We start from the raw sequence: 17,040 nt of genomic DNA on the forward strand, positions 1-17,040 counted from the left end.
GACAAAACTACAACAACGGTTTGAGACAAAACTACAACATGGTCTGAGATAAAACTACAATGTGGTTTAAGATAAAACTACAACACAGTTTGAGATAAAATTACAACACGGTTTAAGATAAAACTACAGCACAGTCTGAGATAAAACTACAACACGGTTTAAGCTAAAACTACAACACGGTTTAAGATAAAACTACAACACGGTCTGAGTTAAAACTATGACACAGTCTGAGATAAAACTACAAAACGGTTTAAGATGAAACTACAAAACGGTTTGAGATAAAATTACAACACGGTTTAAGCTAAAACTACAACACAGTTTAAGCTAAAACTACAAAACGGTTTAAGCTAAAACTACAACACGGTTTAAGCTAAAACTACAACACAGTTTAAGCTAAAACTACAACACGGTTTAAGCTAAAACTACAACACGGTTTAAGCTAAAACTACAACACGGTTTAAGCTAAAACTACAACACGGTTTAAGCTAAAACTACAACACGGTTTAAGCTAGCACTGAGAAAAAACTACAAAACTCAATTGAATCCGTCTCTGTCACATCTGGTGTCAGTAAAAATGCGAATTTAGTAACAGACGATATCGACAGGGTTGTGTTGGTTTGGATCAGGATTAAAAGTCGATAAGTGAGAACACGGTTTAAGCTACAACCAACAACAACAAACAAATCCTAATTAATACTGACAGTGATTTTAAGAGACATTTTGTTGTACAAGTACTTTTTGTTTAGTTTCTAACACCTGAACCTGTGTCTCCAGAGTCTTGACACAGCCAAGTCTCATCCCATATATTTACTTATTTATTTAATTGAAATTATTATTATTTTTTTAAACTTTGTTTTTATTAAGTTTAAGATATCTCAGCTTGTACATTATAGTCAGTTACAAAGCGGTTACATATATGTTAAAAGGGACAAATGCACAAGTAAGTATTAATATAGAAAAAAAAAAAAACAATAGCAAAAACAGAGGCAGTTATACATTTACAATAATAATAACGGATTAAAAAAAACAAAACATAATAATAAAAAAGACATGCTAACCTTGTTGCAATAAAAGAGCAAACATGGGACTCCATCTCTTTAATGAAAAGCTCTGTTAAGTCTCAAAGAAGTGATTTGCTCCATCCCATAAATCTCTCCCACCTTTTAAATCCATATATGGTAAGTGGGCGGGTCAGGGCACAACCATTTAATAGTTATACATTTAAGTGCAGCAGTCAGTAAAATTCTTAAGAGGTATTTTTTATCGTTTCCAAAACCATCTGGGATTAACCCTAAAATGGCAAGCTGTGGTATTTGAATTTTTATGAGCTAATTTAAATAAATGTTTTTCCCGTTTGTGACATTTTTGGGGTGTTCCTGCTTATTTTCCTTCTGGTTTAGTTGATACTGGTTCCTCAAAACCGCTAAAGATTTTTAACTTTTATTATTTTGAGAGAAAACGTTAGGAGCAGGTTGGATTTAAATATTTTTAGTTGAAACCCGGAGTACAGGGTTTGGGTTCTGTTTGGGTTCTGTTTCACGTTTCTCTCACACCTGTTCTAGCTCCTCCTGACCCCGGTTAAGTCCCTCCTCTCGGTCTCTCCGTTGGTTTGTGGTTCGTTGGTTTGTGGCTCATTTGTTTGTGGTGCTCCTGTCTCGCAGTCAGCCTCAGAAGGTGGAGAGAGCTTTGGAGACGGACGTCTTCTCTCCACCAATCAGGTCCCTCGCTCGGCTGCATGTCCCGCCCCCCCTGTGACGTCACGGCGGGGCGCAGTGTGGAGTGCAGAGCAGTGCGTTTGTGTAGACGCTTCTGGAGCAAGTCTTTTAACAAAATGTCTGTTTAATGTGTCTGTCTGACTTCGAGTAGAATACAGGCATCACGAATCTCGGACTTCAGGTCATCGCGCAATTCAAACTGGGAAAGATCCTCCGAAAAAGTGAGCGTCAAACCTCCATGTTTGTTTTCCCAGTGGGATGTGTCTATTGTCAAAGTCGATCTTTTCAAGTCTTTTGAACCATTTCACTTTTGTTTCTGGTTCTGATATTGTCATATTTTAGTTTTGGGATTTGGACATTGTAATTGTTGTGGTTGTTGGATCCAAACAGCGGAAAACGACTCGAGAAATGTGTTTGTGAACTTCATAAATGCAAAAGTGAATCAGATGTGTGTGACTCAAACCTCTGTTCAAACTGTTTCTCTTCCCAACGGAATTGAAAAATAGTGAAAGGTGAAGGTGATGGGCAGGATTGATCCACAGGAAGAAACAAAAAGGAAACATTTGTCTGACTAAATCATCCTGAGTTTACAGAGAACATTTTGTATGTGGAGCCACGACAAAACAAAATCCTGTTTGTTAATGTAGAGGAGCAGAAGACAAACAGACTGAGCTGCACTTTCTTGTTCTTGTGGTTTTACAGAAACATCACGTCTTGGTCTTTGCAGTGGAAGGTGTTTCTTGGTGAACAGTTGGAGACTTTCACTTTGGCGTCGACTTTTTAAATTCGTAACTGAGGTTGAGCGAGAGATCAGGATTTTGTTTTGTTGTTGCTCCACATACAAAATGTTCTCTGTAAACTCTGGATGATTTAGACAAATGTTTCCTTTTTGGTTCTTCCTGTGGATCAATTCTGCCCATCACCTTCACCTTTCACTATTTTTTAATTCTGTTGGGAAGAGAAACAGTCTGATTCACTTTTGCATTTATGAAGTTCACAAACAAATTTCTCGAGTCGTTTTCCGCTGTTAGGATCCAACAACCACAACAATTAACGATGTTCAAATCCCAAAACTAAAATATGACAATATCAGAACCAGAAACAAAAGTGAAATGGTTCAAAAGACTTGAAAAGATCGACTTTGTCAATAGACACATCCCACTGGGAAAACAAACATGGAGGTTTGATGATCACTTTTTCAGAGGATCCTTCCCAGTATGAATTGCGCGATGACCGGAAGTCTGAGATTCGTGATGTGTGTATAACCAAGATTTAGTCCAGTGAGGTTCCTTTGGTCTTCTGATATTTTATGTTATCAGGTTCTTTTTTCAGACCAAGACTTTGTTTTCAGACCTGACAGTTTCGTCTGCTCCCTGCTCCTCTTCCTCAGAGTCTCGTGATGTTTCTGTGTCGCGTCGCTCAGTTGATTTAAACAGGTTTTGGAGCTGTCTTCCTCTCGTTGGAGTCAGTACGACAGCGCCACCTGCAGGTCCACTTCCTCAGGTCAGAATCCCAGGAGTGTGAGAGGAAAAAAAGCCCCTCGTCCCGGTTTATCGTCCCGTGTGTCACTCGTGTACAGTTGAAAGTGTCAAGTATGAAAACAAACTCTTGGTCTGAAAACAAAACCTAATCACATAAACCAACGTTAGAAGTGGCCACATCAAAGCACAGATTTTTACACCAGATGCCCTTCCTGATTGTGGCTGCAGGATGTTCTGAATATGAAGCTTTTATTAAGTATTTCCTCTCAACATTACCCCCGTTGACCTTCTGGTTGGAGGGAAAACTCTTACTGTTAGTTCGTCCTTTGCCTGGAAAGTTTCCAAATACGGCATTAAAGTTATCCGTGGTATCCATGGAAACAGTTACAGGTCAGATCTGTGGAGTAAGAATGCTTGTTTTAAGGTACTTTTTGAGCCATAAAACACCTGTAATTGATTCATTAATTTTAATTAAGTTTAATGCCATACTGGGAAACATTTCCACGAGGACAAACAGCTGGTGTACCCTTCACTGGAAAAGTTACAGAATGTCCCTTTAAATTGTCTAAGTCCTTGTGCTGGACAGTTTTACGGCTGTTGTTTTTTGCATTTGGCGCAGTAAATGTTTTTGTCTCTTTGAAATGATGCGTCTGTGTGGAATCGGGTTTGAGTCGTAGAGTTCACAGAACGTTTTTAAAATATCAAGCAAAAAATTATGAATCAAAATACCAAATTAAAATAAATCTAACTAAATAAAATATGTAAGATTGCAATCAAAATCTTTGTGTAATCTTTCTTTGCCTCTTTTATTTTTATTCCGCGTTACTCAGTTTTGTTTGACGACGTTTTCTTTGGTTCTGATTCTCCTCTTTGTTTGATTTTTTGTTTTTTTTGTTTTTTTTTTTTGGTTGCAGCTTCAGCACAAACGTGACAGGTGGGCGGGGTTTACACGGTGCATTTCCATTGGCTCGTTTATGTTTGATGGACAGTTGAGTCTGGAGCTCCTGAAGCTGTTGTGGACGTTTCCTGCTGAGGTTTTGGTGCTCAGAGCTTTTCTAATATTCAACGTTCTCTGGTGGACGATTCTTCTGGAACAGCGTGATTCTACAGCGGAAGAACTGGACGAATCTGTGTGTCATTCGTTCATTTGTTTTTCAATATAAAACCAAAAATAAGAAAATGAAAAAACAACAATTTTCTTCATTATTTGTCTCCAAAACCAAAATGAAAAAACAGATAATGATTCGTTTTTTCAGTTTTCAATTTTGTGTTTAAATGAAAAATGGAAAAAACAGATAACGACCGTTTCCTGTTTACATGACTTTAGTGACTGAACCAGGACTGATCCAGGTCCAGGACCAGAGCGGGACCAGACGGGACTGAAATCAGAACTGAAAACCAGGACCAGACCGAGACTGAGACCAGAGGGGGACTGAAACAGAGACCACACCTGGACCACACCTGGACCACACCTGGACCAGACCGGGACCAGACCGGGACCAGACCGGGACCAGACCGGGACCAGACCGGGACCAGACTGGGACCAGGCCGAGACCAGACCGGAGCCTCAGAGCCCACAGCAGGGCCGAAGCTTGAAGCTTGGAGTCCGCTCTGGTCCCGCTCTGGTCCCGCTCTGGTCCCGCTCTGGTCCCGGACCTGGATCAGTCCTGGTTCAGTCCGTATACAGTGCAAAAGTCCGGCATCGCAGTCACCGAAGTCACGTAAACGGAAAACGGCTGTTATCTGTTTTTTCCATTTTTCATTTAAACACAAAATCGAAATCATTATCCGTTTTTTAATTTTGGTTTTGGAGACAAATAATGAAGAAAACTGTTGTTTTGTTTTTTTTTTCATTTTCTTATTTTTGGTTTTATATTGAAAAACAAATGAACGAATGATACACAGATTTGGACAAACTTGTGCCAAAACTTCACCAGGAAACGTCCACAACAGCTTCAGGAGCTCCAGACTCAGCTGTCCGTCAAACATAAATGAGCCAATGGGAATGCACCGATGGAAACCCCGCCCACCTGTCACACCTGGGCCAAAACTGCACCAAAAAAATCAAACAAGGAGAATCAGACGCAAAGAAAACGGCATCAAACAAAACAGAAAAACACACGGAACAAAAACAAAATGTTCCAAAGAGGCAAAGACAGAATTTTTTTTTTACGATTACACAAATAATTAGATTGCCAGTGTATTTATTTTATTTTTTATTTAACTTTTTTTTTTTTTCTTGGTGTTTTAAAAGCGTCTGTGAACTCTTTGACTCTAACCTGAGTCGGTCGATCTGTTTCTGTGGGTTTTTGTTGTGAAGTCTCGGGGGTTTCTCTTGTTGAATGTTTGAGCTGAAGCTGTTGTCGGTCTCTGTGTCACTAACAGCTCTACGGTCTTTAATAACAGCACGGCTCTGCTCGGACTCAACGCCTGCAGACGCTCGCCGCACAAATGTCTAAAGATGTGAAGATTCTGATTTGAAGCATTTTGAAGCATTTTGGAGCATGTTTTAGGCTGTGTTCGAATGTCCACACTTTGTTTAGGGATCACACGAAGAGTCAGTGCAGAGAACAGGACGTAAGAAAGAAAAACGACAACGGACAAAGAGAAAACAACTGAAGGAAGCTGAAAAATGGACTGGACCAGGACTGGACCAGGACTGGACCAGGACTGGACCAGGACTGGACCAGGACTGAGACCAGGACTGAGTGTCGGGACAGGCCCGGAAGTGCACCAGCATAGACTTTTCGGGTGATCAGAACTGAGATCGGGACCGGACCAGGACCAGGACTGAGAGCAGGACTGAAACCTTGACCAGACCGGGACTGAGACATAGACCGGGACCAGGACTGAGACTGGGACCAGACTGGGACCAAAGCAGGACTGAGACTGGACCAGGACTGGACTGGGACCAGGACTGAGACTGGGACCAGGGACTGAGACTGGGACCAGGACTGAGACTGGGACCAGGACTGAGACTGGGACCAGGACTGAGACCGGGACCAGAGCAAGACTGGGACCAAGACCGTTACCAGGACTGAGAGCAGGACTGAAATCTTGACCGGACCAGGACTAGGACTGAGAGCAGGACTCAAACCTTGACCGGACCGGGACCAGGACTGAGACCAGAGCAAGACTGGGACCGAGACCAGGACCAGGACTGAAACCAGGACTGAAACCTTGACCGGACTGGGACCAGGACTGAGACGAGGAATGAGACTGGTTGAGTCCTGGTTGAGTCCTGGTTGAGTCCTGGTTCCAGTCCTGGTTCAGTCCTGGTCCAGTCCTGGTTCAGTCCGTTATCTGTTTTTTCCATTTTTCATTTAAACACAATTATTAGTTTTTTCAGTTTTCAGTTTTATCTTTTTTTATATTATTTTCCTTTTCTTATTTTTGCTTTTATTTTGAAAAACAAAAAAACGAACGACACGGATTCTTAAAGCTTCACAAGAATCCGTTTCGCGTAAGGTAGGACCTGTAGGAGCCGTTAAAAGATCGATCATTTCCACGTTTCAGACTAAAATCTGTTTTTGTGACATGTGTCTGGTCTTTACTCGTCCATAAACACTTTCGGACACAGCCTTCGTTTTCGGTCAGTAATTTGAGCTTTGACTTGGTTTGTTTTTGTTTGTGATTTCAGTTCTGGAGGTCAGACGCCGCGCCGCGACCTGGAGAAGCAGCTCACCGGAGAAGAGAAGTCAGTCACGCTTCACTAACTCACGCTCACGTTTTTACAAATGTTCTGTTCTGATCTAAACCTGCGCTCGTCCTCAGAGCCCTGCGACCGGGAGATCCGGGGTTCTGCGCCCGAGCCCGAGTCCCCATGCCGTCCAACAAAGACTACGTGGTCCGACCCAAGTGGAACGTCGAGGGAGACTCCAGCCGGGTCAGTACCGCCTCCCAGCTTCGTTTATTTATTTATTTTTTATTTCATTCATAAAGTTTAAAAACAGTTCCAGAACATTAAACATACAAGAAACGAATGAAAATGAGCAAAAAGAAGCGTCGTCTTAAGTTAATCTGCCGCCTGATTCTGTTATTTTAAAACATTTCTCATCAATATATTGAATTTTGATCACAAATATTAATCAATTGCAAACACAAATCTTTACGTTTATGCATCAACTTTATTTGTATAACACGAAACAGTTTCCGAAGCGCTGCACAATAAAAATAAAACAATAGAAATGTAAAATAAAGCTCTTTTTAACTTCACTTGTCGTCGTTAAGAAAATAAAACTAGACAAATCAAATAAGAGCAAGAATGACAATAAATAATGAAAAGGTTAAAAAAACAACAACAATATGTGCAGCAATCTGTTCAATTTGTTTTTCAAAATAAAACCAAAAATAAGAAAATGACAAAACAACAGTTTTCTTCATTATTTGTCTCTAAAACCAAAATGAAAAAGCAGATAATGATTTATTTATTTATTTATTTTTTCAGTTTTCGATTTTGTGTTTAAATGAAAAATGGAAAAAACAGATAACGGACTGGACCAGGACTGAAACAGGACCAAACCAAGACTGAAATGAGACTAAAACAAGACTAAAACTGGACTAAACCAGGACTGAAACAAGAATAAATCAGGACTAAACTGGTCTCAGTCCTGGTCCTGGTCCCGATCTGGTCCTGGTCTCAGTCCTGATCACCTGACACTCTGCAAAGGAGCACCTCCGGGCCCGTCCTGAACCAAGACTAAACCAGGACGGGCCCGAAGGTGCTCCTTTGCAGAGTGTCAGGTGATCAGGACTGAGACCAGGACCAGATCGGGACCAGGACCAGGACTGAGACAGTTTAGTCCTGATTTATTCTTGTTTCAGTCCTGGTTTAGTTTAGTCTTGGTTCAATCCGTTATCCTTTTTTTTTTTTTTTCATTTTTCATTTAAACACAAAATTGAAAACTGAAAAACTGTTTTTTCGTTTTCTTATTTTTGGTTTTATATTGAAAAACGAATGAACGAACGACACATGGATTCGCTACAGCTTAGTTAAACCAGGTCTAAACCAGGTCTAAACCAGGTCTAAACCAGGTCTAAACCAGGACTAAACCAGGACTAAACCAGGTCCATGTGTGTACACTGGTCTATGTTCTCTTATACACTTGTTCTGATCCAGCTCCAGATCGTTCTAAATGTTTTACTCTGTCCTGTCAAATTGGGACTTTTTTAGGGATCAATACTTGCGAAAAATGAGGATCTAGTGTCGATCTGTATCTGATTTTCAATACTTTGGACAACCTGACTTCTTAAAATCTTAAAATAATCTTTATGTAGTGTATTTATAATTGTTTTACACTTTCAAACCAGAACGTCACAAGATTTGGAGCGATTTATAGAACCAAGTTTTATAGAACCATAGTTGCCAATCGCACTCTCTGATTGGCTCCGCTTTTTTTTTTTTTTTTTTTTTTTTTTTAAACCCGCTCTCTGATTGGCCGTCCCTTTTTTAAAACCCGCTCTCTGATTGGCCGTTCCTTTTTTTAGTTTTTTAAACGCCGCTCTCTGATTGGCCGTTCCTTTTTTTGTTTTTTAAACGCCGCTCTCTGATTGGCCATCCCTTATTTAAACGCCGCTCTCTGATTGGCTGTCCCTGTAGTTCGTTAAGAAGGGCCTGAGTCTTCTGGAGAAACACAAACGTCGTTTTGCTGAAGAGCGAAAGCAGAAGCGACCGCAGGGGGCCGTCAAGATCAGCATCGAGGGCAACCGCATGCCCCTGTAGCGCCCCCCACAGGCCGCCGGTGGTACTGCAGCCTCCCGCGGGCCGTGAGTCGCACTGCATGGAGTGAGGCTTGACTCGTGCACTGACCTTCAGCCCGAGGAGCAGAGAAAAGACGAGACCTGCAGCTTTTAAAGATGTGTGGATTGTGTTTGTGTGGGGGTCCGTCACCTGCTTGTTTCTATGGCTCAGCTGGGAATGTTCCACAGTATGGCATTAAAGGTTGTATAGAGGATTTTCCATTGTCAATTAAAGTTCAAAATATCAGTATAGATGCAGCAGCTTTGTGATTATGACGACCAAAAAAGGCGACCTAGTTATGATATCGGCTGTCAGGTCGTCAATCAAACTCCCTACGTTTCTAGCCTCACTGACTCGCCAGCGCACTGGGATTACGTTGTTTACGTTCACCTCTTACACGTTCCACAGACGCAAGACGATTCACAGTCTCTGATACATTTCAGTCAACCAAATGGACATCGACAGAACAGGTTAAACAATAAACACAACTAAAACAATAATAATATTCAATAAAATTACAACCAGAGAGTAAACCACACTGACAAAAAAAATAAATTGTACAAAAAAACAACAAAAAGAACAAAAACCTAATAAAAACAGCACAAACAGGTAATCTGGACCAACTCACAGAAAAACACACAGACAGCAGGACAGCAAACGCCGCGAATCGTAGCGTTTTTTCGATCTGTAGCTTCCTCACAGTTCGCACAAAGTTTGTCGGCGATGGCGGACGAGAATCCACGACCGTTTCACTTCAAAATAAAATCCGTTTACGAGGTCGCTGAAGGAAGAAGAGAAGGGGAAAAGGAGCGAAGACAAACTGAGGTGATTCTTGGAGATCTCTTCCGGCGATGGCGCAACTGAAGCAGACGAAGGGTCTAAAAACTGACGCGTCGGTCGATAAATTACTTAGCTGTTTGTTCGCAGATTCGTTCACAGCGCAGCAGCTGTAAACATGATTTCTAGAGTGAGGAGGAAGCAGGAAGAGGTGTTTCTATGAGGGACATTTGAAAAAGGACAAACGGTCGCTGTGTTTCTCCGTCCTTGAAAATCTTCTGTACAACTTCAAATCCAGCTCGATTTTACGTTTATTCAATTACAGGTGGTTTTATAGCTCAAAAATACTTTAAAAAAAAACCAAACATTCTCCACAGATTTGACCTGTAACTTGGTCTGTTTTGGTCTCCGTGAAGATAGAAAGGTTTAATGCCGCACTGTGGAACATTCCAGACAAAGCAAAAACACGGAGGAACATGGAGAAAAGCGTCTGACGGAGCCTCCACCGGAAAACTGACACGATGCACCGTTTTAAGAGTGTGTTTGTGAATGGTGTGGGCATGGCTCCTCCGGCTCCTCTGGCTCCTCCGGCTCCTCCGGCTCCTCCGGCTCCTCCGGCTCCTCCGGCTCCTCTGGCTCCTCCGGCTCCTCTCAGGTTTGGAGGAGCAGGTGACGTGAGGAACGTGGAGGAGAAAAGTGAAAGGAGCTGATACTAAACACACGTCTGTAACCCGTTTGTGCTCGTTTTGGAGTTTTTTTTGGGGTTTTTTTGCCGAGTTCGTCCTCGTGACCTGGATCCTGAACGTTTGGAGTTGGATTTAAGATTGAAGATTTGGATGAGATTTGCTGATCTCTCTCTCCCTCCTTCTCTTTCTCTTCTGTCTCATGTCTGTGTCTCTCTCTTTCTTCCTCTGTCGTCTGGGAGCAGTGCAGAAGGTCTCGCTCGTGTGGATAAACATCTCTCTTCCCTCCTCTCCTCTTTTGTCTCGAACCTCTCTCTCTCTCTCTCTCTAACTCTCTTCTTTCTCTCTCTCTCTCTCTCTCTCTCTCCTCTCTCTCCTCTCTAATTTCTCTCTCTCTCTCTCTCGTCTCTTCTCTCTCTCTCTCTCTCTCTCTCTCTCTCTCTAACGTTCTCTCTCTCTCTCTCTCTCTCTCCTCTCTCTCTCTCTCTCCTCTCTCTCTCTCTCTCTCTCTCTCTCTCTCTCTCTCCTCTCTCTCTCTCCTCTCTCTCTCTCCTCTCTCTCTCTCTCTCTCTCTCTCTCTCTCTCTCTAACTCTCTCTCTCTCTCTCTCTCTCTCTCTAACGTTCTCTCTCTCTCTCTCTCTCTCTCTCTCTCTCTCTTCCTCTCTCCTCTCTAACTCTCTCTCTCTCTCTCTCTCTCTCTCTCTCTCTCTCTCTCTAACTCTCTTCTCTCTCTCTCCCTCTCTAACGTTCTCTCTCTCTCTCTCTCCTCTCTAACGTTCTCTCTCTCTCCCTCTCCTCTCTAACGTTCTCTCTCTCTCTCTCTAACGTTCTTTCTCTCTCTCTCTCTCTCTCCTCTCTAACGTTCTCTCTCTCTCTCTCTCCTCTCTAACTCTCTCTCTTTCTCTCTCTCTAACTCTTCTCTCCTCTCTCTCTTTCTCTCTCCTCTCTAACTTCTCTCTCTCTCCTCTCTATCTCTCTCTCTCTCTCTCTCTCTCTCTCTCTCTCTTCTCTCTCTCTCTCTCTCTTTCTTCTCTCTCAGGGCCCGGTGAAGAAAGGTCTCTCCTCCTCTCTAACCTTCTCTCTCTTCTTCTCTCTTTCTCTCAGGGCCCGGTGAAGAAAGGTCTCTCTCTCTCTCTTCTCTCCTCCTCTCTAACGTTCTCTCTCTCTCTCTCTCTTCTTTCTCTCCTCAGGGCCCGGTGAAGAAAGGTCTCTCTCTCTCTCTCTAATTCTCCTCTCTCTCTCTCTCTCTCTTCTTTCTCTCTCAGGGCCCGGTGAAGAAAGGTCTCTCTCTCTCCTCTCTAACTCTCTCTCTCTCTCTCTTCTTCTCTCTCTCAGGGCCGGTGAAGAAAGGTCTCTCCTCTCTCTAACCTCTCTCTCTCTCTCTTCTTTCTCTCTCAGGGCCCGGTGAAGAAAGGTCTCTCTCTCTCTCTTCCTCTCTCCTCTCTAACCTTCTCTCTCTTCTTTCTCTCTCTTTCTCGTCAGGGCCCGGTGAAGAAAGGCTCTCTCTCTCTCTCTCTTCTTCTCCTCTCTAACCTTCTCTCTCTTCTTTCTCTCTTTCTCTCAGGGCCCGGTGAAGAAAGGTCTCTCCTCCTCTCTTCTCTCTCCTCCTCTCTAACCTTCTCTCTCTTCTCTCTCTCTCTTCTCTCGTCAGGGCCCGGTGAAGAAAGGTCTCTCCTCCTCTCTTCCTCTCCTCCTCTCTAACCTTCTCTCTCTTCTTCTCTCTTTCTCTCGTCAGGGCCCGGTGAAGAAAGGTCTCTCCCGCGTGGACAAACAGATGCGTCGTTTCCAGGACATTCGGCGTTTGTCTAAAACGGGTCACGCCGTGAAGATCAGCGTGGAGGGAAACCGGATGCCGCTCTGATTTTAAACTTTAGGATTCTTCACTTTTATTTTAAATTTTTTTTTTGTTTTTTGGTAAAAATGTAAAAAAAAAAATCTGCTGTGGAATAAAACAGTTGTTACAATCACCTCGTTTGGTTTTCTGTCGGCGACGGGTCCACATCATCATTTTCTTAAAGTTGGTTCATGTTTCGCAGGATTCTCTGGGGGCGTGATGCTAACCGGAGGCACTGCTCTGTCTGAAGCTCCAGTTACACTTGAATCTGAGCTTTAGATTAAAATATACAAAAAGAACAAACCCCAGTTCCACTGAAGTTGAGACGCTCTGTAAAACTTTAAAAAATACAGAATACCATGATGTGCAAATCCTTTTCAACCTATACTGAACTGAATAAACTACAAAGACACAATATTTGTAAATGATCTCATGTATTTTCTGCACTTCTGCTACTTTTGTTTATAAGCACTGTAATACATTTGGTCCAAAAATATAGCTCATGCTTTTATTTTGAAAGGCCGCCGTGCGACAGGAAGCGGCCTCGAGAGAGCGGATGTTTACCTCCTGGCGAACAGTCTGAGCGGCGAACTGACGATGAGCACAAAGGAAAGTTTTGTTTATTTAATCTAAAAGCAGTGTTGGGGAGTAACAGATTACATGTACCTGGATTATGTAATCAGAGTACAAATGATGAGTAACTGTGTATTCAGTTACAGTTACTGTTTCAGTGAAATACAGTACATGGTGGGATTTTTCTGTTTTCACATTTTGGGATAAACCAGGACTAAAACCAGGACTAAAACCAGGACTGAACCAGGTCTAAACCATCTGACACTAACAGTAGGTGGATCATTTAAAGCAGCAGTGTCTCATTTCTCTATCAATAATATTTTTAATATGGTTAAAGGTTTTTTATCCTCGTCTTTGCTTCTCTTCACCAAACTAAATCCTCTTCATGCAGTTTTACGCTCCACAACCAATTTGAAGAAAACAAACAAGAATTTGCAGGATGTGGTTGTTACATTCATGTGTTAAAAAACATGACAGTATCAAGTAATCCAAAGTAATCAGATTACATTACTCACTTTAAGTAATTTAATGGATTATGTTACAAACTACATTTTGGGGTGTGTAATCTGTAATCTGTAGGGGATTACATTTTAAAAGTAAACTTCTCAACACTGTCTAAAAGTAACTGAAAATGTATTTTTAAGTTAATCTATGGTCCATCTCGCTGAGCACCTGGTCGATGTGGGAACAAGGTTAGTAAGAAATAATACTGGAATTACTTTGCTTTGGAAATGTTTAGGGTTTTTTGTTTGTTTTGTTTTGTACATTGAGCCGTTATGATTCTGTGTTATAATTTTATCCACTAGATGGCGCCAGTGCGCTTCGCCTAAGCAATGTTCTGCGCAGTTTGACCATTTTAATGTGTATTTTTTGTTCAGTATAGATTAATAGCAAGGTTCAGGTTTTGTAAGATTTGTTGTTGGTAAACAGTAATTGTCAGATTGTCATAAATGGTTGAAAGGTTAAAAGGAGAAAAGGCAAGACTGTAAGAACTAATTGTTTTTATTTCTTTTTTTTTTTTTGTAGCTCTTACGGTGCGTTCACGAACAAGGCCAAGAAATAAAAGTTGTGAATCATCAGTAAATGAGACCAGCGTTTCACCCGGGAAGCTACAATAGGCGAGTTTCATGCCCGCGTTGCTGCTGGGAAATATTTTGGTCGGAGGCAAGAAACACGGTAGCGTCAAACACAGTGTTTAACCTCACGTATTTCTCCTGATAATGGTAAATTCCTGCTGCATTATCAGATGCACAAATAGAAACACGGAAGAAGGAAAATGTCTTTTTCATATTCTGAGTGAAAAGAACCACTAACGATGAATTAAACGACTTTCAAACATCCGCAGAGCAAACGTAGAAGATCCTAACAAACCGTGGACTCAACAAGTTCAACAACACATCCAGACTCTTGGAGGTTTTCATCTTTTCTGTTGTGAATGGCCCAGGAGTTTCCACCAAGTCATTGTTCTTCACAACTTTTACAACTTTTACAGACAACTAGCATGCTAACTAAACACTACACACAACTACACACTCGAGACGGGTCTTGGTCTGGAGACCGGCCTCCAGACTTCTTTTTTATGGTCTTGGCCTCGTCTCGGTCTTGAAGTCGTCCGTCGATGTTTATGACCAGTTTCTGGTCAAATGGTCTTGGGTCGTCTGCCGTTACAGTGGATCAATAACCAGGATCAATACCCTTTACGTGTTTTCTCGCTCCGTCCGTCATGTTGAATTAGTGTTTCTTGCCGCCGACTAAAATAATTCCCATCATGCAACACACGCTTTTGTCAACAATGAAACTCTCCTGTTTGGTTCTATTAATTCTGAAGTCACGTTAGAACTGAATAAAATGTCCGGATGACGTCACCAACAGAATTCTTTCTCCATTCATCCTGTTGGTGGCGCCGTTGTGTGAAGCAGCTGCTGGAGCTGATTGACCTGCACACGTTTACAGTGTTGGGGGTGATTCTGGTTCAGTCTGTGGCTTGTGCAGCATCTCGATCAGTGTTTCTTCTGCTCAGTAAATAAAGCCTGTGAAGTTTTGACAGTCGAGTCGCGTCTGTGAATTCGTGTTTACACTGAAGAAAGTGAAACTCTTTCATTTCATTTGTGATATTAATTCTTGAAGTTGTAACTTTTCAGTTTGTATTCTGATGGACGTTTCAGTTAGAATGTTTTTATTTTGTATGTGATTTATTATTGTGGAATGTTAATGTGTCCGGGCAAGTGTGCGTCTCCATAAACAGACCTGTGCAGGACGATGGAGTCAGGTCATGTTGCCCCAACATGGAGTCAGGTCATGTTGCCCCAACATGGAGTCAGGTCATGTTGCCCCAACATGGAGTCAGGTCATGTTGCCCACATGTGTCTGTTGCCAACATGGAGTCAGGTCATGTTGCCCCAACATGGAGTCAGGTCATGTTGCCCCAACATGGAGTCAGGTCATGTTGCCCCAACATGGAGTCAGGTCATGTCATGTTGCCCCAACATGGAGTCAGGTCATGTTGCCCCAACATGGAGTCAGGTCATGTTGCCCCAACATGGAGTCAGGTCATGTTGCCCCAACATGGAGTCAGGTCATGTTGCCCCAACATGGAGTCAGGTCATGTTGCCCCAACATGGAGTCAGGTCATGTTGCCCCAACATGGAGTCAGGTCATGTTGCTCCAACATGACCTGGTGAGTCTTTTACTGCCACAGTGATTCTTTTCTGCAGTTTTTGCGACAGCCCCACGCTGCTCCTCACTAATGTTTTTATCATCATCTTGCTGCCAAAGGTTAAGTGAGAAATAAGTGTGGTGCTCCTCCTCACTCCTGCAAGAATGCAGACCCCATGTTTGTTTGATTGATTGTTTGATTGATTGATTGATTGATTGATTGGATCCCCGTTAGTCTTTACTCAGGTAAAGACTGTTCTTCCTGGGGTCCAAGTTGGCATAATTTACAATAAAATGTTCCATAATAATAACAAAAGTTCACACAAGTTTGTGCTTGTGAAATCGAAGCTCCTCAGATGTGTTTTGCTGTTCAGTACTTTTGTTTTTTTTTTTTTTTTACACTTTTTAACTGCAGTTATGTACTGATGTTGGTGGTTTGATTCCAGCTCTCGACATAAACATCACAGGTCGAGCGTCAGATCCACTGACCCACAGGAGCTGGTGTGATTCCAGCTCCCACAGATGAATGCTGCTGTTGTGTCCTTGGGCAAGACACTTAACCCACCTTGCCCACAGTGTCTGTGTGCACTGTGTGACTACTACTACTACTACTATTATGATTATTATGATTATGATTTATTTTTTTATTCCTGTGCTCTAAGCTCTAATGTTGTCTGTTTATTGTTGGTGTTTAATGTTATTCTCAGGACATTTACTGTTTGTTTGAGTCTTTCCAGTGAACATTGACTGTTTTAATGATAAAATGAACTTTCTAGATTTGGCCACAAGCTCAGAGCTGATCACAAAACTGTTTACTTCATAATCAGCTTCATTTAATGTGAACTGAACTAAATAAGTATTTTTACATCATCAGTCATAGTGCAGTGTTATTGTGAATGATTATGAAAACTCAGATCGAACGCTGAGTGTGTGATTTATTATTGAACTTGTACATGTGTTGAATTAACATATTGAACTTTGATTTGTGTTGTGATTATTGGTCCCGTCTCGTGCACAGTTCAGCTTCTTTTCTCTGATCCATTCACACTTTCATCTGCCTGTTCGGTCCATCCTGTGGATCCAGATTTATCCACTGATCCTCCTCCTCGAGATTAAACCATCACCTTCTACCGTGCAGCAGGGGGCGCTGTGGCCTGTAGCCCTACATACTGCCACCATAAAAGACTGGCTCAAATATGACCTGTACTGTAATATTCCCCGTGCAGCCAGAACCACGCGATACAAAATCAACAATCAAAGCACCAAACTATGATTTATCTCAGGTAAAAGTCATTGTATATTTAGTTCTGAATGTTACAAGAATTTCTGGCGTGTGATAAAAATGAACAGGTTGGATCGTCTCAAGTTTGGATGGAGGTTTTTCACCCTCTGTTGTTCAGTTCCAGTCCCTTCTGGATTTGATCAGAATGTAGACGGGACTGGCTGCTCAGGCAAAGCTCATCACACCGGTAAAATGGACTCAAATGCAACACAAGTGCTCAGGCAAACAAAGTCTTGTTTAAATAACTGAAAGTGTCCTGTAACAGAAAGTTAAAGGTTGTATGGAGGATTTTTTTTAGT

At 42.0% G+C, this 17,040-nt stretch overlaps 1 protein-coding gene across 1 annotated transcript in view; it reads left to right on the forward strand.

Annotated features, from left to right (window-relative positions):
• The window catches only part of LOC110160439 (interacts with SUPT6H, CTD assembly factor 1), a 31,939-nt gene extending 19,575 nt beyond the window's left edge, over window positions 1-12,364 (forward strand). Inside the window, 3 exon segments of the mRNA XM_055166589.1 lie at window positions 6,837-6,893; window positions 6,971-7,082; window positions 12,133-12,364. Of these exon segments, the coding sequence (XP_055022564.1) occupies window positions 6,837-6,893; window positions 6,971-7,082; window positions 12,133-12,258 (295 nt within the window). The 3' untranslated portion in view covers window positions 12,259-12,364.
• The last annotated feature ends 4,676 nt before the right edge of the window (window positions 12,365-17,040 follow it).

The sequence above is a fragment of the Boleophthalmus pectinirostris genome, unplaced genomic scaffold, assembly GCF_026225935.1.
Source record: "Boleophthalmus pectinirostris isolate CB_2022bp ecotype Guang Dong unplaced genomic scaffold, ASM2622593v1 HiC_scaffold_9, whole genome shotgun sequence".
Classification (NCBI taxonomy): domain Eukaryota; kingdom Metazoa; phylum Chordata; class Actinopteri; order Gobiiformes; family Gobiidae; genus Boleophthalmus; species Boleophthalmus pectinirostris.